This window comes from Choloepus didactylus (assembly GCF_015220235.1).
Source record: "Choloepus didactylus isolate mChoDid1 chromosome 25 unlocalized genomic scaffold, mChoDid1.pri SUPER_25_unloc1, whole genome shotgun sequence".
Classification (NCBI taxonomy): domain Eukaryota; kingdom Metazoa; phylum Chordata; class Mammalia; order Pilosa; family Megalonychidae; genus Choloepus; species Choloepus didactylus.
In genome coordinates, this window is record NW_023637606.1 from 2,773,180 (window position 1) to 2,792,859 (window position 19,680).

Below are 19,680 nucleotides of genomic sequence, written 5' to 3' on the forward strand. Positions count from 1 at the left end.
GGGGTCCCCGCGAGTTCCCCCCACCCCAATACAGCCGCCGGGCGCTAGGACCCCGCCGCGCGGGTGGGCGCAGACGCGGAGGAGGGGCTGACCGCGACGCCCCGCCCCTCGCGCTGAGGGTTGGCCAGCGGGCGCCGGCGCGCGGCTCCGATTGGCCGAGGCGGCTGCCGCTCGCCACGATTAACCCGCCGCCCCGCCCGCGCCGCGCACTCCCGGCCCGAGCGCTCAGCGGGCGCAGAGGCGGCGGGCGGGAGTCGGGGGTTCGCGGGCCAGTCCGACGGCGGAGACCCCGGCCCGGGATCGGACGGGTCTCGGGGCGATCGGCCGGCTGCGGAGGGTCTCTCGGGCGGCCCCCCAACGAGCCGGGGCGGGGGGCTTTCTGCACGGAGCCCGGAGCCATGGGCCCGGGGCCCCCCGCGGCGGGATCGGGGGCGCCCCCGCGGGCCCTGTCCCTGGCGGCGCGGCTCAGCTACGCCGTGGGCCACTTCCTCAACGACCTGTGCGCGTCCATGTGGTTCACCTACCTGCTGCTCTACCTGCACTCGGTGCGCGCCTACAGCTCGCGCGGCGCCGGCCTGCTGCTGCTGCTCGGCCAGGTGGCCGACGGGCTCTGCACGCCCCTGGTGGGCTACGAGGCCGACCGCGCCGCCGGCCGCTGCGTCCGCTGCGGGCCCCGCAAGGCCTGGCACCTTGTCGGTAAGCCCGCGCTCGCCCGGCGCCCCCCGACCTGCCTGCCCCGGGGCCTGGGCCTCCCCCGTCAGTCTAGCCCGTGACGTGAGCCTCCCCTCTCTGTCTTTCTGTCCCCCCCGTGGCCGGACCCCCCACCCTGTCGGAATGCCCGGCACCCCCTCTGCCAGCCCCACCCCTGAGCCTCCTCCATCTGACCTTTCAGTGCCCCCCCCTTGGTCCCAGCCTCCCCAGTCTGACTGCCCCATGACTGAGCCTCCCCTGTCTGTCTGACCTCCCAGTGCCCCTTCCCTCTGCCTTATGGCTGCAGAGCCCCCTCCATCTGACTGCATGACCCTCCAAACCCTGGGTGGGGTCTGAATGTCTGATTGTCCAGTGCCTCCTCCATCGGTCTGTCTCTCCATCTGTCTATCACGGCGGCCCCCAGGACGCCCCCTCTGTCTGACTGTCCGTTCCCCCAGCACACCCTTTTCCATCCTCTCCCCTATTCCAGGCAACCTGGTGTTTAGGGGAGCAGCCTGGGAAGCCTGAGAGTGGGGGGGTCGGGTGGGACAGCGGGGTGGGGGTGAGCGGTTTCCTCAAGGCCCTTAGAGGGGGCACCCTCTGCCGGGGAAGTTGCCCCAACACTAAGGCTGTTGGTGAGGGCTGGGGCGCCCTGTCCCCCTGCACCCGATAAGGCCACGGACTCGCCTCTCGGCACCCCTTCTCCCCACCCACACCTGGGCCTCAAGATTAGCCCCTGGAACTTTCCCCGCCGTTCTTTGCCGGGCAGAAGTGTGCCTCCACCGCCTCCTGGCTTTGGGGCCCGGCCGGCATTCCAGGAGGCTGGGCCAGGAATTCCGCCCCCTCCTTGGAGTTCTGGGCGCCCGTTTTCTGGAGGCCAGGAGGGGCCGCCCGGCGCCTTCTTGCCCTGGGGATCAAGGACCAAGTGACAGCAGCGTGACCCGGGGCCTCCTGAGAGCTCTTTTGCAAGACGCCACCTGCTGGACTGTGACCTGGGGGGCCCGAGTTTCAGCTTTCTCAGGAGCAGGGGCTGTCCAGCCTGTTTTGGGGTCACTTTAGGGCGTGGCAGCCAGGTCAGGGGGCTCAGACTTCCGGCCAGTTACCTTAGAGCTGTCCCTTCTCCGGCTGGCACGGGGCTTAATTGCCAAGCCCAGCTCAGGGTCTCCGATACAACTTGACTCACAGTAGTCGGGTCAAATCCTTGACAGACAAACAGACACGGAAGTTCCTGAGCAGGATGGACGAGAGAGAGCAGGGGTGGATAGGTATGACCCCTCGGAGAAGATGGAGCCAGCCCTAGGAAGGGACCCTGCCGTGCAAATGTCCTGGGGCAGGCCCCATTACCAGCTGGCAGCCTCAGGCTCAGAGAGGGTCCCCCCTGACCCCCCAGGGACAGCCTCAGGCCCCCCAGCAGGGACAGGGCACCTTTGTAAATAAAGAGCTGAAGGTTTTGTGTTTATGCAAAGCAAGCCTAGGGGGGGTGGATTTAGGCAAACTAATGCCTCCCCCCAGCCCTGCCTGTCTGGGCACAGGGGCAGGCCGTGGGGGTTTGTGGGAAGAGGTGGCTGGGAGGCCCCACCTGCTACCTGATAAGGTTACTAGAGGGAAATTCACCCCAGAGATGGTGCTCACTTCTCTGTTTCACCCCTGAGTCTGGGTGGTGGTGGTGGGGGGACTCACAGTTTCTCTTAACAAGCCCTCTGAGTTCCCCCTTTGTTCCGCTCTGTACTGGGTGATTCAGGGACCCAGAGAAGAACTGACCCTCAGAGCCCAACAAAGACACTCCTGTGGGGTCCAGGCTGGGACAGGTGGTGAGATTGGGCTTCAGAAAGAAGCAGCAGAGCCCAGGCAGGAGATCTCCCTGGGAGCGACAGAGTGGGGCATTAGCTTTGGGGTTTTGAAGGATGGGTAGGAGTGTGTGTGGCAGAAAGCATTCCAGATAGCGGGTAGAAACTGCTTGTTCAGAGGAGTAGGAATTATGACTTTCATGTTGAAACTCTTAATCTTGTACATTTTTTAGCTCCACTTCCAGGAAACTGAGACCCAGAGAGGCCAAGTCACTTGCCCAAGTTTCTCCAGCCAGGCGACTGGGCCTCAACAATGGTTAACTGGGCCCAGGCAGAGGCAGCCACAGTCCCTGCCCAGAGTCCGTGGCCCCATCCAGCCTGGTCCCCGAGTGGCCTCTGTGCCTCCAGAATCCCCACCCACGGTCCCCCTTCCGGCCAGCAGTTCCAGAGAAACTGCGAATATGTATGTTTTGGTTTCATTTCCCAGTTCTGGGCCAGCGGGGGCGGCTCCAGGGTTTGTGGAATGAAGTCACCTCCGGAGCCTGGGAGGAGGAAGTCCAGTGCCTGGCATGGGCGCCCTGGGATGGGAAGGAGAGGGCGCAGGGGCCGCTGGGCTGGGTTCTCCACTCTTAAGTCTCACTCACCAGGCCTCAGTTTCCTCCTCTGGAATGCAGGGATAAGAACCCTCACAACTCAGGGCTCTGAAGGGAGGCCCTGTTATTGTTATTCACGTGCTCATTCCAAAGAGCCCCACGGGTGCCCGGCTCTGTGGTCATTCCCACAGCCACATTCCCAATCCCCATGGAGCCTGCAAGTCTGGGGGGGGAGGAAGGCAGGAAACAAACCAGCGAACAAACAGACAAGAAAATTTCCTGCCTGGGCTAAGTATAGAAAGCAGTCGGGGGGGCTTCTTGGAGGAGGTGACATGTGAGCTGAGCCCTGAGGGATGAAGAGAAGCTGGTTTTGCTAAGAAGAGGGGGCAGGGGGCATTCCAGGCAGAGGCCACCTCCCTGCAAAGGCCCTGAGGCCAGCCTGTGTCTGGCCATTTGGGGGGACAGGGAGGAGGCCCTTGTGGCTGGAGGGGAGGGGAGGGAGGGGACAGGGCAGAACGGCCCCAGGGAGGGGCTTGCATTTTTCCTGAGTAGGTGGGTAGAGCAGCCTCTGTTCCCAGGGGTCAAGAGACCCCAGTGGAGCAGGCAGAGAGGGACCCCCCAGTGGACTGCCGGGGACACGGGGACCCAGGGCGGGCAAGGTCCAGCTCAGCTGCACCCACGGCTGAGCGGTTGTCAGAGCTGGAGAGCAAAGAGCTGCCTCTCCCGTGGTGAGGGGCGAAGGGGAAGTTGTGGGTGCAGATGGCGCACTTGTGGTGGGCAGTTCGCAAGGAGATCCCAGAGGGGCCCTTCAACCTGCTGTGCGAGCTCAGGCCACAGAGGGGGTGACCCTGAGGAGCCTCAGGCAGCTGTGACGAGTCCCTGTTCCCGTCCTGTCTTACTTGGCCATATGCAGCAGGGGTCCTCCAGCCGGCTCTGTGCCTCAGTTTCTCTGTGTGACACAAGGGCAGATACCCTGGGACCCTGGACTGTTGTACAGAGACTGGCCCCTCTGTCCCTTTTGGCTGTGTGACCTCAGGGATCCCCGAGCTCTCTGTGCCTCAGTTTCCCCATTGGCCAAAGGGGCCATAAACCTGGGGGCTGCTGGGCTGCTGCAACCCCACCCTACCATGTGACTTTGGGAAGGTCTCCAGTTCCTTCTGGGCCTCGGTTGCCCCCCACCCTCGCCACCCCTGGGGAGCCTTGAGTTGGCTGGGGCCCTGCCTGCACCCATGAGACGTGACCCCCCGTCTTCCCACCCACAGGCACCATCTGCGTCCTACTCTCCTTCCCTTTCATCTTCAGCCCCTGCCTGGGCTGCGGGGCCACCACCCCCGAGTGGGCTGCCCTGCTCTACTATGGCCCCTTCGTCGTGATCTTCCAGTTCGGCTGGGCCGCCACGCAGATCGCCCACCTCAGCCTCATCCCCGAGCTCGTCACCAATGACCATGAGAAGGTGGAGCTCACGGCTCTCAGGTACCTCCTCAACGGGGCAGGTGGGGCCGGGGGACCCTGGGCCACCCTCTCTGAGCCCTCTGAGCCCGCTGAGCCCCAGCTCGTTCATCTGTAGAACATGTATTAATCAGCTATTGCCGTGTAACAAATTTACCACAAAGTCTGGCTTAAAACAACACACGTTTATCATCTCGCAGTTCCTGTGGATCAGGGATCTGGCCACAGAGCACCCAAATCAGCCGGGATCTCTGCTTCAGGGTCTGTTACGAAGCCACCAGAACGATGTCGGCTGGGGCTGTCTCATCTGAGTCTTGAGGCCCCTTTTCCATGCTCGTGCTGTTGGTGGCTGAATTCGTTTCTCTGCAGCTTTAGAACTCCTGGGGGCTTGCTTCTCTGTGGCCGGCAGGAGAATCTGCCTGACCTCAGGGAAGGCTCACATCCTCTTTCCAAAGGGCCACCTGCTTAGGTCAGGCCCACCCAGAACAATCACCCTCTGGCTCTGAACTCAGAGTCAGATGACTAGGCCCCTTAATTACATCTTGCCACGTAATGGCACCTAATCATGGGAGTGACAGGTCATGAGATTCGGGATCCCCGCCCACAGTGGGAGGGAATTTTCTTATTACGTGGGGCGTGCAGAGCTGGGGCAGCTGCCTCCACATTCCCTCTTAGAGTTCTGCCTGCCACACGTGGGCACAGCCGGAGCCTGGCTTTACCGTCAGCTCGCTTGGGGCGCTAGAGAAGTTCATTCAGGATATGACAAAAGGAGGAACATTTCTTTGGCTCCTGCTGTGTACCAGGCCCTGTTCTCACCCCTTGACACTGAATTTCCTTTAACCCTCAAATCCCTGTGTTGGGTGGGACCTGTTCTCACCCTCATTTGCCAGAGGAAGGAAGAGGCCAGGGGAGGTTGTCAGATGCCCAGAGAGGGTCCCCACAGGAGAAGGGAATGGGGAGGAGGCTCCAGGCACAGGGATCAGCAGGTGCTAAGGCGGCCCAGGGCGACTGGAGCTCGGAGCAGGGCCTGGCTCACAGTAGGTGCTCAATAAGTGCACGTTCGTCTGACCGTTTTAATGGCATCTTCGTCGAGGGCCCCCCACCCTGGCTCCCCAGCCCTGCCCCTCTCTGGCTTCCTCCCCACCCCCTGCCTCTGAGTTCCCCAATAGAGACGCGGACGGCAACGGCAGGGATTGCCCAATGCCCAGGGCCGCCAAGGGCCCCGGATGAAAGGACGCCATGCCCATGCCAAGTGCTTGCGCAGGGCGAGCACTTCCCCAGCTGACCTCACTCCATGCTCACTGTGACCACCAGAGGGAGTACTGACCTGTCTTACAGAGAGGGAAACTGAGTCCTGGTGAGCTCCAGAGATCTCCCCCTCCCGCCCCAAACCAAGCCCTGGGAAAGATGTCAAACCTGGGCTGCAGACAAGAGCAGATCTGAAGATTCTAGACCCCGAGTTCATGCCTAGAATTCAAGTCTAGAATTCTCTGAGCATCTTGGGGGCTTGGACTCCAGGGTCCCAAGGGCAGCTCGGTCCTGGGCAGACGGGAGTCACGGTGGAATGGCTGGCCGGAGCTGCGAATTGCCAGGTCATGTGCAGGCTGGGGAAACTGAGGCCAGCAGGGGGCCTCCCTGGCGCCACCCAGCATGGCGTTAGCTGAAATCGCCCGGGATCACCCCCTGCGCCCCAAGCAGCTCTGAACTGTGTGGCCACCCGGGGAGGAAGTGGGCCCGTGGTTTCCGGGGCTGCCTGTGCTGAGGTCTCCCCTGGCTCCCCAGATATGCCTTCACCGTGGTGGCCAACATCACCGTCTACGGCGCCGCCTGGCTGCTGCTCCGCCTGCAGGGCCCCTCGCCCGCGGAGCCCACCCAGGGCATTAGTGACCAGCTGGGGGTCCAAGATGTGCCCGTGTTCCGGGTGAGCTGGGGCCTGGGGTGGGCTGGGTGGGACACCCAGTACCCGGGGCTCGGGCTGTGAGAGCCACCGCTCACCCCCTTCCTTTCCTGCCGGGCCCCCCCAGAACCTCTCCCTCTTGGTGGTGGGCGTCGGAGCCGTCTTCTCACTGCTGTTCCACCTGGGCACCAGGGAGGGGCGCCAGCCGCGGCCGGAGGAGCCGGATGAACACAGCCCCCTGTTGACCCCTGCCCGGCGTTTGCTACTCTGGAAACACTGGCTGCGGGAACCGGCCTTCTATCAGGTAGGCTGGGGGCTGGGGTGGGGGGCCAGAGTCAGCACCCCTTTCCCACCAGGCCCTTTGCTCCTGGGAAGCCAGCAGGCTGGGCAGATACTGGAGCAAACAGAGCTGCTTCTCCATTGCACACCCAGGGCAGACATTACCAATCCATCGCCGCTCTCCTCTGCCTGACCCCCCAGTCACTACTAATGGATCAGGAGCTTTCCCTGCCGCACCCTCACCCAGGGCCCTCCAGCTCCCCCTGCTGGTGGGAGCCCAGAAGGGCCCAACCTCGAACCCAGAGCCTCTGCCGGCCGTGCCTCCGTCTATCCCTGTCCGTCTGTCTGTCTGCAGGTGGGCCTGCTGTACATGAGCACGCGGCTCATCGTCAACCTGTCCCAGACATACATACCCATGTACCTCACCTACTCCCTCCACCTGCCCAAGGTGAGGTGGGCGGGGCTGGGGCGAGGAGGTGGAGGTGGGAGGGACCCCAGGACTGAGACCCCCGGCTTTTTTCCCCCCCAACAGAAGTTCATTGCAACCATCCCCCTGGTGATGTACCTTAGTGGCTTCTTCTCCTCCTTCCTCATGAAGCCAATCAACAAATGCATTGGGAGGAACGTGAGTGGGGGGAGCCGGGGCGGGTTGGGGGGGCAGGGACCCCGCAGCCGAGAACCCACCCACCTGGGATTCCAGACCCCGGTGGCTCCAGGCCTCCAGTCCTTGCCCTGTAGAAGCCCAGGATTTGGGAACCAAGAATTCCAGAATCCTGGCTTCTGGGCGTCTTGGAGCTGCAGCGCTCTAGAACTTTCTGCAATGATTGATGTATTCTGTACTGCCCAGTACTGGAGCCCCATGTGGCCACTGAGCACTGGAGACGTGGCCGGGTGGACTGAGGTGCTGAATTCGTTTGTTTTATTTCCTTTGAATGGATTTGGGTTTCGATTTAAGCGACCACAGGTGGCCGGTGGGCAAAGCTCTCAGAATCTCTGGGTTCCAGAATGGAGAAGGTCAGAGCTGGGGTGGGTGGGGGGCTTCAGGGACCGCCCCGCTGTCCTCCTCTACCACCTCCTCTTTGCTGGGAGACGCACTGGAGAACAGAGAGGGCAAGCGGTAGCTTGCGGGGGCCCAGCGCTGTGCCTGATGCCTGGGGGGCCCTCTCCACAGCTGACCTACTTCATGGGCCTCCTGGTGATCCTCGTCTTCGCGGCCTGGGTGGCGCTGGCCGAGCAGCTCGGTGTGGCCGTGTACGCAGCAGCCGTGCTGCTGGGCGCAGGCTGTGCCACCATCCTGGTCACCTCGCTGGCCATGACGGCCGACCTCATCGGCTCCCACACGGTAGGGCTGGTGGGCGGGGCCTGGCAGGGGGTGGGGCCATGCAGGGGGCGGGGCCTGGGCAAGGGAGGGGTGGGGCAGAAGGCGGGGCCCGGCTGGTGGGCGGGGCCTGGGCCGTGGGCCGTCACTCAGGCTGCCCGTGTCCCCCCCCAGCACAGCGGAGCCTTCGTGTACGGCGCCATGAGCTTCTCGGATAAGGTGGCCAATGGACTGGCCGTCATGGCCATCCAGAGCCTGCACCCCTGCCCGTGAGTGCTATTCATTCCTTCATTCATTCATTCAGATTTTCTGAGCACCTGCTCAGTAGAGGGTGGTGGGCCCGGGGCCCACTGACTCGGGTTCTAGGTGATTCTAGACCACACCGTCCTCGCTTCAGAGAGACCCAGGATCTGGGATCTGCAGCAGATCTGGCTGTCTGTCCTCATGGAGCTGGGGACACTGGCCATGTTGTTAACCACTTCCGGGTCAGGGAGGTCAGGGAGGGCTTCCCTGAGGAGGTGACATTGAGCACAGGCCTGGATAATATCTGGGAGTTCCAGGCAAATGGGGAGAAGTACCCTGTGCAAAGGCCCTGAGGCAGGACGGCATGTTGGAGCAGCGAGGAGGCCCGTGGGGCTGGAGTGGAGGGAGCGAGGGGGAGAGCGGGAGGAAGGGAGGGCAGGGAGGGGACGGGGCAGGGCGTGCAGGGCCTGGTGGGCTATGGGAAGAGGGAAGACGGGCTTTTCCCCCAAGGAAATTGGGAGCCATGGAGGGTTGTAGGCAGAGGAGGGACGGACGCTGAATCGGTGCTCACAGGCGCCCTCTGGCTGCCATGGGGAGGACAGCATGGGGGGGGGCGAGGGCAGGAGCCAGCCAGGTAGGGGCTGGGTTGGAGAAAGGATTTGAAGCCTTTAGGATCCGCTGATGTCTTGGGTGTGGGAGGGGAAGGGGAGAGAGGAGGTGAGGCCTGGCTGGCTTTGGGGGTTCCCCCAGCGGTCCCCTCACCCCCTCCCGGCTCCCCCCAGCTCGGAGCTCTGCTGCGGTGCCTGTGTGGGCTTCTACCACTGGGTGATGGTGGCCGTGACGGGCGGCGTGGGCATGGCAGCCACCCTCATCCTGAGCAGCCTCTTCCTCTGGCCCATCCGCCTGCGCAGCTGTGAGTGGCGCCCCTGTCCCGGGGGCCCTGAGGGTGGGGGGCTGAGCCGGGCCGCCCTCACGGACCCCCTCCTGCTCTCTTGCAGGGGACCCTGTGGCCCATGCCTGAGGCCACCCCCACTCCTGCCTCTGCAGATGCGGCCACCGTCTGTCACCCGCGGCGTCCAGCCCTTTGCTGGGTGATGGGGAGACCCCGGTGGGTTGCCCCTGGGGTGGGGCCACCTTGCTAGGCCTTCTGCTCTCCGGGGGCCCGGGGGATCCTCCGGGGTTTGGGGAAGTCCCAAGCCCCACTCTGATCCACTCCCGACTCTCTGGACTTGGGGTGCCCCTTCTCTCGGGATCCTGGGGGCAGGGGGCGAGGGCCCCAGAAGGGCCTCCCCGGAGTTCACCCCTCACTTCCGGCCTGGCTGGAGTCTCCCCACATCCTGCCGGGCTCCCTTGGGGACGGCGTTGGCATGAGCCCGTCGGGAGACCCAGGCCTGGGGTGGGCTGCCCTGCTGGTCCCGTGGCCGCCAAGATGCCTTTGGGGTTCGGGACGCCTGCACCCGGGGACTGCACTGATGAGGTGGGGGGCCGTGGCTGCGGCTCCTGGTTACCTGGGGCCCAGCCTCACCCCCGAGGTGGGGGAGCTGACGGCGGGGAGCGGGCCCCCTGCCTGCTGGCTGAGCCCCTCTGCCCCGTCCCCCACAATGGACGGACACACGGTGGGGGAAAGAGAGGCGAGTGGTGAGCAGGACTCTGGTGAGGATTAAGCGGGGAGCAGGGAGGGCCCGTGTGGCCGAGGGGGCCGGGCTGGGGTCCTCGGGGTCCCCTCTGCGTCAGAGTTCAGCTGGGAGCCGCTGGTGGGTGGAGGGGCAGTAGGGCTCCAGCGGCCAGTGCCGGAAGTCCTGGGCCGTGTAGCGCGGGCACTGGGGTGCCGGCAGGAGGGCCACGTAGTCGCTAGCCTGCGAGGATGGCTGTACCCCGAATCTGTTCCTGTTGATGGCTGTGGGCCGCAGGGCGGGGTCACTGTGGGTTCCCCTGCTTCCGCATCCCGGGCTGGCTAGGGGCTCTGTCCCCCGGGACGGACTGCAGGGAGGTGCCTCGTCGCCCTTGTTTTCCACAGGGGCCCCCCCTCCTAGACCCCATCCTCACCGTACTCCTTTCCCCGGGTAGGTCTGTCCTTCCAGAACGTGCTCCCCCAGCGAGTGTCGGGGTTCAGGTACTGGGCAGGAACCATGGGTTTGTACCAGGCCGTCTCCCGCAGGTGCTGGGTGTAGGCTGGGGAAATGGGGGGGACGAGGTCGTTTTGGCTCCATGCCCCTCCCCCAGATGCCAAGGGCCTGGGGGTTTGGGGGTGCCCTGGGCCGGGGGGTTGCTGTGGCAGCTGTGCCAGCGGATGTAGGCCTCGCGGTGGGGCTGGTCCGGGGCCCGGGGCAACGCATACCAGGTGTCGCGGGTGTCCACGTTGGTCAGGCCCGTGTGCCACGGCTGGCCGGCCGCGTCGCTCCCCATGGGCGTGAACTTCCAGCGCGTTGCCTGCTTGATGGCCGGCATCCAGCGCGGCCCCTCCAGGGACACGCAGGCATCACTGGGGACAGCGGGGATGGGGGAGGTCGAGGTGAACCCCCAGGCCTCACTTTGCCCATCTCTAAAACGGGCACATGCCACTTTGGCGATGCCGGGGTGCAGGGGTGGTGATGAGTGAGCTCTGCAGGCCCCCCCTCCACCATATCTGTCATCGAGCACTGGACACCCCGTTTCCCCTTCTCCTGGCTGACCCCACTGGACCTTCCATCTTGAAGTGTTTTATTGCCTCTGCCTCAGGAGACACCAGTGAGGGAGGGGATCCGGGCCTCCTCCAGGAAGCCCCCCTGCTGCACCTGCACCTTGCTCTGGTCTCGCCCTCTTTAGTCCGGCCCGGGAGCCGCGGCCATCGCCACCTGCCAGGTCCCAGGGGCCGGCCGGGCATCCCCGGAGCCCACGTTTAAAGGGGAAACCGCAGCCCTGCTGGGTGATCCTGGAGGGCTTCCCTGAGGAGGCACCAGTGGGGGTGGGTGGGCAGACAACCCCAGGCAGGAGGGGACAGGCTGAGGGACAGAGATGAAGGCCACCGAGGCTGCCAGGCAGAGGGACGTGGAAATCTAAAGCTCGGAAATCAACGCTACCGTGGAATCCGAGAAGAAAGCAATAAAACCCAAAGCTGGCGACACTGCAGGGAAATGTGCCCGGGCGGACGGTCACCTGGCAGCTCCTCTGGGGACACATCACGGTGGCCCTGCTTCTCGAGAGACGGGAAGGTGTTCGTGGGCTGGGACCTGGCGGCTTCGATCTTGGGGGTGGTCCCAGGAATGTCACCCCCGGAGAACGAGGCTGTGCCCGAGGAAAGTGGGAGCTGGGCCACCCGCGCGGCCATCCTGTCCTGTGTCCCTCGGGCCTTGTGGGGAACCCGGTGTGGAGTTGTCACCCCCACCTCGATCAGATTTAAAGGGAAGCTGGGTGTCTCGGGAAATGTGGGACCTCAGCCTGGGGGTTCACACTGGGTCATCGGGGGTGCCTCGCCCTTACAAACATCTTTGAACCCCTAAACCGTGTGCACGAGGTTTTTTAAAGTGCCATTAAAACTGGATAAAATCATACACGATAAGGAGTGCATCTCCTTACCCAGCTGCCAGCCTCTGTCCCGAGCCCCCCATCTTCCCGTGTGTGTGTGTGTGTGTGTGTGTGTGTGTGTGTGTGTGTGTGTGTGTGTGTGTGTGTGTTCCTTCCATCACACATGCCTGTGTCATTCACTGTTTTGGTTTTTTTGTTTTGGGGGTGGGGTTGCTTCCCTCAGAGTAGCAGCCCATGGGGCTCTCGTCCCCTTTCACAGCTGCCCGGAACCCCATTAGTTTCAGCGGTCACGATGAATAGATACATTTGCTCTCGGTTTGCTTGCAGAGTTGTGTGTGTGTGTGAGTTGTGTGTGCACGCACGTATGTGTGCAGTTACAGAGAATGACCAGTGTGTGAGGGTCAGCCTCGCCCGCTCCCGCTGGGGTGTGGTGTTGGCTGTCGGGGGGAGAGGGGTACCCCAAGGCTGGAGGCACGGATGTGGGGGTGCAGGGCCGCGCGGGCAGTGGCCTGTAAACCGCAGATGACGCTGCGGGGAGCCGGAGGCGCAGAGGGCTCTGGGGGCTGCTCACCTGAGCAGAGGTGGGGGGAAGTCGACCTCGAGGGTCCCCAGGGGGACGCAGGGCCGGGCATCCGCCTGCATGTCTGCTGGGTCCCTGCGGGGGCAGGGGGGCCTCGGGCCATTGTTGACGCTGGGGACAAAGGTCACCTGCCCGGGGGGTCCCGGCAACGCCCCGCCCTCCCTCCTCCCTGGCTCAGGGGCTGGAGCGGGAGGGGTCCTTCCAGAAGCCCCTTGGGGTGTCGGGGTGTGGGTGTGGGCCTGACCCCGCCCACCCGGGCCTTGGGACCCTTGTCAGGGGGCTTCTGAATTTCCCGGGCGCCCCCAGCCCAGCAGGTGGTCAGAAGCCCTGGGGCCACCGACCCCTCTCTCCCCCCAAGCCCCCACCTGACCTTCCCACCATCTGGAAGGCTTGAAACCCACCCAGACCCCCCCCCCTCCATCCCGGGCCCGTCGTCGCCTCGGTGCCCCCGTCTCTGCTGTCCCTGGTGACCAGCACCCCTGCCCTTGCTTCCCCCCAACCTCTGCACTCGCTCTGCCCCAGCCCCTCGGCCTCCCGTCTGGGGGTCCCCCCAGGGTCGCCGCCCCCTCCCCCGTTTCCCCCAGTGCCATCCACAGCAGGGGCCCGTGTGCTCCTCGCTGGTCCTTGACCCACCCTCCGGGGCAGGGCTGGGGTGCGGCTCGGTGGGGAATGGCCTCTGGGCTGAGGCCTGAGAGTGGAGCTCCAGACACCCTGGGAGCCGTGTGCCCCCCAAAACCCCAGCCTGCCAGGCTCCCCACCACAGCGTTCCCCAGGGCCCCCCATGAACATGGGCCTGCCCCCCACTGATCCAGTGGGAATGGCTCTCCCGTGGGGTTGACGATTTAGGGGCTGCCCCAGTCTCCCACAGACAGTGCCATCCGGGGACTCGGTGTCCCCGCCGGGCCCCAGCCAGCAGCCCAGGCTCGTGAGTTCACAACCATTTAATGACAAGGACGCTGCAGTCTGCGAGCGACACACGGGTGCATGCCGGGCCCCGGGGTCCCCTCCTCCAGGCCGCCCGTCCAGAAGTGCGCTGGGGTCACAGGCTCGGCGTCCCCCCTCGTCCGCACCGCGGCAGCCCCACTTCCAAGGCTGCAGGGACCCGGGGGTCCCCACCCCGCAGCCCGTGGGGTCCCCTGGGGCTCTTCGGCAATTACCGTGGGGTGGGGTACAGGTGGGGTCTGTTTGTTTTCTCATTAAAAAAAGAAAAAAGGCAACAAAACAAAAACAAGATCCCGACAGATGGAAACGCACACCCCTATGTACAGGCCGCCCACCCAGGCCCCGTGCGCCCCAGAATCGTGCGGCAGAAGTGACCTTCCCCGCGGGTGAGGCCCCGGAACCGCCCCCCACGGGGCGCAGGCAGCTCACCCACCCCCGGGCCTTAGACATTTCTGGGAATTGATCTACAAAAACACAAAAACGGATGCAAAGAGAAGTCACGAGCACGTATGTACACGGGGTGCACCCGCGACGGGCCTGGGGAGCCCGAGGAGGTGGCGGCGGCCCGTGCCACCCTGCGCCACCCACTGCGCGGAAACATCCTCTCCTCAGCCAGCGCGGGATGCGGGGGGCTGGTGGGTGCGGGAGGAGCCGCAGGGGCCTTGCTCCCGGTGGAGGTGGGGGGCCCGGCCTTGCCGGGGAGGGCCAAGGTGCTGGGCCAGGGCCCCCCAGACTGCAGCGTTGCTCCGATGACAAGTCAACGTCGGGGGGCTCTCCTCTGGCAAAAGAAGCCGTGTCCTGGCCTCGAAGGCGCCCTGACAGCCGAGGCCCACCCCGAGGACACCTTGGAGAGCCACGGGGCCCCCCGCCATAGCCCCAGGTGTGGGGTGTGGGGCGGCCGCAGACATGGAGGACACAGGCGGTGTGGGTCCCCGGAGCGTGCTCCCCACGGCAAGGCGAAGGGGCTGTCCGTCCGTCTGTCCGCTCCGAGTGTAGACCGTCCAAGCTGAGGCCGTTTGGGAGGGGAGACAGACCCCCCCGGTCCTGGGTGGTCCCCAACCATGTCCCTGCCCCAAACACGGCTTGATATTATTCACAATCAGGCATTTAATTGGAATCTTCAGGTTCTCCGGGCCTGGCTCCTGCCCACTAGGCAGGCAGCCTGGGAGTGCGCTGCGGGGGTCCATGCACGCTGGCGGGGAGGGTCTCTGGGCCGGGTGCCCAGCGTGGTTATGGCATGGCGAGTCCGGCTTTACCGTATCCTGGTGAAGAGGTTGAGGACAGACACCGATTCCTGCGGAGCGGACGGGAGGACAGGCTGAGCCGGGGCTGGCCTGCGGGGCTGGGAGCAGAGCTGCTCTGGCGTGGGAGGGAAACTGAGGCCTACTCCCAAGGGGGGCCGGCAGACTCGGGGTCTGCTGCCCGGAGCCGGGGTGCGGCCGAGCACCCTTCCCCAGCTGCCCGGATGTGCGGGCGCCCGGGGCTGCAGGAGCGGGCAGGGGGCAGCAGGCCCCAGGAGGCCTCCGGGGAGGGGACCCCCTGGGCTGGGCTGGGGGGCACATGGGGGGTCGCATGGCGTTGTGACACCAACCCACTTTACCTTTGTCGAACGGGTTTTGCTGAAGACGTTCCAGAACCGCAGGGTCTCGTCTCCGGCCCCCGTCACGATGGCCTCTCCGTCAGGGGACATGGCCTGTGCGAGAGGGGGGTCTCGTCTGTGTGGCTGGCCAGGGACCCCAGGCCCAGAAGCGGATGGCGATGCAGGGAGGACGGGCTGCGGGGGTGACAGGCCCAGGGAGGCCCACAGAGCCCAGTGGCCCCGCTGCAGAGCGGAGAAGGACCCAGGGCAGACACTGGGACGGGAGCACACTGGAAGCCCAGGAGGACCCCGCAAAGGGGACGGCCTTGTTCTGGGCACACGGGGAAAGGTGGCTGTGCAGGGGCAGGGGGGCCAGGTTAGGCTCAGAGCGTTCTTTTCTGGAAAGAAACGGAAGCTCTGAAGAGGTGGCAGAGAGACACCCCCTTTGCTCTTTTCCAGCCATGTTCAAATTATTTTTTTCAAACGTTGACTATCTGTGCAGTAAAATTTAGGGTTTTTTAAAATCCCTTTCACTTTGTTCACACTTCTTTTATGTGTGGGGAAAAAAAAGCCCACTAATGTAAATGTATAATAATAAATATTTGTAAAACAAATGCACCGCCACGTCGAGATTCTCCCAGGCGAGCAGAGGCCGGCGAGTTCCTTCACGCTGACGCCGGGAGCTGACGTCCAGGGGCCGAGCCAACCCGCCAGTGGTCGGGGCCCCGGCAGCAGGGCTGCTTCCCTGTGGGGACCCCCGGAACCTGGGGATGGGCCTTGGGCTCCCGGGAGCAGCCTCCCTCCGCGGCCGGGCTGGGCCTGGGTCTCACCAGGTAGAGGACGCGGTAGGAGTGCCCAGTGAGCTTGGCCACCTGCGTCAGGGACGGGTACTTCCACACCAGGATCTGGTTCTGCGAGTAGCCGTGTGTGCTCACCTGGGGGCGGGGGGCTGGTCAGAGCGGGGGGCTCCGTCCCACAGCCCTGCAGCCCCGACTCCAGTGGGGGCACCCCGAGCCCCACTTCTGCCCTCTGGTCCCCTCACACACAGCTGCCAGCTTCGTCTGATCACGTCTCCAGGCGTGGGGCAGCCGGGACGGGCACTTCTGGCCCAGGGTCTGGTTCTTGAGGGCGGCGGGCACCCCCCGGTGATCACAGGCTCCCCCCCAGCTCCCACCCGTCTGCCTCGGGCTCCCTGGTGGCTGGGCCCATCCTGATGGCTCTCGAAGGCCCGGGGTGCCATGAGGCAGGATCGCCCACTCACGGGCGGCAGTGTGGCCTCACTCACCAGCTCGTTGGCGTGCTTGGACCAGGCCAGGTTGCACACTTGGGAGCCGGTGTCGATGCACTGCAGGGGCTGCCCCGTGAGCGTGTTCCAGAAGCGGATGCAGCGGTCGGCCGTGCCCCCGCCGGAGGCCAGCAGGCCGTGCTGGTGCGGGGACCAGGCGATGGCCTTGACAGCCGCCAGGTGCTCCGTGTACTGCTGCACGGGGCTCACGCTCGAGTGGTTCCACACCAGCAGCTGGCCGGGGCGGGCGGGACGGGGCACTGAGGCCGGGGCCCCCACCACGAGCCCCCCACCAAGACCAGGGCCGGGGCGGGCGGGACGGGGCGCTGTGAGGCCGGGGCCCCCCACCACGAGCCCCCCACCAGGACCAGGGCCAGGGCGGGCGGGACGGGGCGCTGTGAGGCCGGGGCCCTCCACCACGAGCCCCCCACCAGGACCAGGGCCAGGGCGGGCGGGACGGGGCGCTGTGAGGCCGGGGCCCCCACCACGAGCCCCCCACCAGGACCAGGGCCGGGGCGGGCGGGACGGGGCGCTGTGAGGCCGGGGCCCCCACCACGAGCCCCCCACCAGGACCAGGGCCGGGGCGGGCGGGACGGGGCGCTGTGAGGCCGGGGCCCCCCACCACGAGCCCCCCACCAGGACCAGGGCCGGGGCAGGCAGGGAAGTGGCCAGCGGGGGGGGGGGGGTGTGTGTGTGTACCTTGTTGTCGTTGCCCCCCGAGGCCAGCAGCTGGTGGTCCGTGGACCACTTGAGCCCGCACACCTCCTGCCGGTGGCCCTGCAGGCGCCGCTCCGACTGCAGCGGGGGGCTGCGGACGTCCCTCTGCAGGATGGTGCGGTCGCGGCTGCCGGACGACAGCTGGTCGGCGTTCCAGGCCAGGGCCCCTGCAGGCCGGGCGGTGGGCGTGAGGCGGGGCGGCCCCCCCCGACCCCCACCCGGTCCCCCGCTGCCCCGCGGCCCCTCACCGACACGCGCCGTGTGGCCTTCCAGCATGGACAGCTTCTTCCCCGCGGCCGCGTCCCAGATCTGCACGAAGCCTTTGTGGGTGCCGACGGCCACCAGGTTCCCCTGGGACGGGACACGGGTGGGGGCGTCACCTCGGCGGGTGATGAAGGGGCTTCCTTGCCATCCTCCCCGGGCCCACCGCCCACTCTGGGGCCTGGCATCCCCGTCTTTACAGAACGCTCACTGGGGTTCCTTCAGTCACCACTGAAACCCTCCCGAGAATTTGCCGGAAGCTGCTGTGTGCGGGTCTGTGAACACGCACGTGAGACATGTGCACTACACAGCAGAACAAAGACACCAGACGGACAGGAACCCGGGTTCAGGACACACGCGCAGAAGGGGGCGAGGTGATCGAGGCCCACAATCGAGGCTGAACCGTGTCACAAATAAGGCGGATGGAGGATCGGGGTGCAGGAGGACAGGGGGATAAAGCGGGAAGAGTAAGTGTCCAACAGCCGCCTCGGGGCAGCGGGCCTGCAGGTGTGTGCGTACGAGAATCCTTTCACAGTAACATAAAATTCAAAAACTTAAACCACCTTCCTCAAACATGAAGTGAAATTCCCAGAGGACTAAAACCACCGCCGAGCCGGTGAAGGCAGCCCTGCCCCCCGCTGGCCGGTGCTCCACTGCCCCCCACTTCCCGGGCCCCCATCTCACCCCCAGGCGGGGCCCAGCCGTGCCACACCTCCTGCACCCCCACCCCGGCCACGTCCGGATGCGGCCCCCGAGCTCAGATCTGCTCCCAATGCCACCAATCGGAACAAATTAATCCGACACAATCTGGGAGCAAACACAACCGGCTGCAACGCTGCTCGGGAAGCTTCTCCCCCTGGCTTGCCCGCAGTTTTCAGGTTTCGGGAGCGGGCACAGATGCCCTTGATAACTGAAGAGTGAACGGGCCTGAACAGGGCGAGCAGAAGCTCTGGGCAGGCGCCGACCCCCCACGCAGCCCATCCCCAGGCTGCAGATGGGGCCAGGATGGGGGGCACAGCAGGGACCCAAACCACTGTCCCTGCTCTCCGGGGTCCCCTAAGCAGCCTCGTGACCTAAAACATACACAGCCGGGGAGCTGGAGAGGAGAGGGTGGTGCCGGCTGAACTCGGCCTGGTGGGCATGCGATAAACTAAAACCACAAAACAGCCGTCCCCTCAAAACAGAGCGGGGAGCTGAGCCCCACGGCCCGGCCCCTGAACCCCAAAAGCAACGGCTCAGCCCCACGCCCGCCCCAGTCTCAGGGGCAGGAAGCATCTCTACAAGGAACAGCAGAGCTGGGGTCACACGGGGGGCACAGATGTCCCCACTGGATCTGCCTCTGTGACCCCCCTCATGCAGGGCTCCACAAACACTTTTTAAACACCCTCTTTCCGCCGGCTGAGGTCTGTTTGCCCTGCAGCCTCTGGGGCACCCCTGGCACTGTCAAGCACCCCAGAAAGGCCCCCACCCCGCCACAGAGCCCTCGGCACTGACCCGCTCGGACCAGCCCACGGAGGTCACGGAGTCCCCTTCGACGGACAGGTCGCAGAGCCGGGTCACCTGCGGGGAGAGGACGCGTGGTCCCGGGGAGGGCGGCGGGGAGCGGGGCGGCTGCAGGGGGTGGCGAGCGGAAGGCAGACGGGTGCCGGCCCTGGAGCGCCCCCCGCCACGCTCCGGGAGGAGGCCGCCCCCCGCGCCCGGCCCCGCGTGCCCACCTGGCTGGTGCAGGCGCTCCACAGGTACACGCAGGTGCCCAGCCCCACGCTGAGCACGTTGAGAGACGACCAGTCCACCAGGTTCAGGTAGAAGTCGTCCTGCAGCTCGGGGGCGTCCAGGACCTTGAAGGGGATCTTGGAGATTTTGCGCGTGGGTTTCCGGGGGGACCTCAGCAACTTCTGACTGCGGAGAGAGCCGGGGGTGGCGGTTGGCACCTGTCTGCCGGTGCCTGTGACGATACTTTCCCAGGGGGCCCAGAGCTGCGAGACAATACTGCCCCCCCAGCCCACTGCACCTCCTGTCCCCACCTCCCGGGCCCTGTCACAGGCGTGACCCCGTGCTGTGGCGTCCAGCCACCCCGAGCTCCGATGACTCCACCGTCACCTGCCTCTCTCCCGTCCGGGCCGTCCCCTCTGCCTGGCCCCTCCTCCAGGGAGCCCTCCCTGACTCCCCGGGTGGACGGCAGCTGGAGGCCAGGGCTCAGGCTCTCCACCTCCCCTCCGCAGCCCTGGGCTGCTGGGGAGCAGCAGGTTCACGAGGGGCACTGTCCCCGTACCTCTCACGCACTGTGATAACTGGACTCAGCGACCACGGGACTGTCGTGGGGCCTTCGGGCCCTCAGGGACCCGAGAGAGGCAGACCCCAGCCTCCCTCACCTGCCCAGCCGTGGGGGTGCAGCCGCCCCACCCACCCGGCCCCTGGGCACGGACACTGCGGCCCGGGCTGGCCTCGGGGCCTCACCTCTTGTTGCTGACGGGGGACAAGGAGTAGGGGGACACCTCGTTGCCGTCGTCAGGGCTCGAGCGCTTGGTACTGAGGGAATACTGGGCAGGGGGCACG

The 19,680-nt window shown here is 65.5% G+C and overlaps 3 protein-coding genes across 3 annotated transcripts; 1 reads left to right on the plus strand and 2 right to left on the minus strand.

The window, feature by feature from the left end:
• The first annotated feature begins 226 nt into the window (after positions 1-226).
• On the plus strand, positions 227-11,786 carry MFSD12 (major facilitator superfamily domain containing 12). Its single transcript, XM_037824237.1, has 10 exons — positions 227-696; positions 4,333-4,543; positions 6,302-6,440; positions 6,544-6,720; positions 7,051-7,143; positions 7,228-7,320; positions 7,867-8,037; positions 8,188-8,282; positions 9,039-9,169; positions 9,255-11,786. The coding sequence occupies exons 1-10, from the start codon at positions 399-401 to the stop codon at positions 9,275-9,277; spliced, it is 1,431 nt and encodes a 476-aa protein (XP_037680165.1). The 5' UTR covers positions 227-398; the 3' UTR covers positions 9,278-11,786.
• Positions 9,881-13,732, minus strand: C25H19orf71 (chromosome 25 C19orf71 homolog). Its single transcript, XM_037823814.1, has 6 exons — positions 13,712-13,732; positions 13,207-13,432; positions 12,332-12,521; positions 10,491-10,738; positions 10,303-10,428; positions 9,881-10,153 (listed from the first exon to the last, which is right to left on the minus strand). The coding sequence occupies exons 1-6, from the start codon at positions 13,730-13,732 to the stop codon at positions 9,987-9,989; spliced, it is 978 nt and encodes a 325-aa protein (XP_037679742.1). The 3' UTR covers positions 9,881-9,986.
• Positions 13,267-19,679, minus strand: LOC119525215 (fizzy-related protein homolog; the record flags this gene model as incomplete). The annotated part of the gene is made up of 9 exons (XM_037823815.1): positions 13,267-14,576; positions 14,883-14,975; positions 15,692-15,796; positions 16,147-16,380; positions 16,846-17,030; positions 17,112-17,214; positions 18,619-18,684; positions 18,840-19,023; positions 19,582-19,679. Coding segments are annotated over 9 exons (1,110 nt in total), but the record flags the coding sequence as incomplete, so codon positions are not given.
• Position 19,680: the final 1 nt, after the last annotated feature.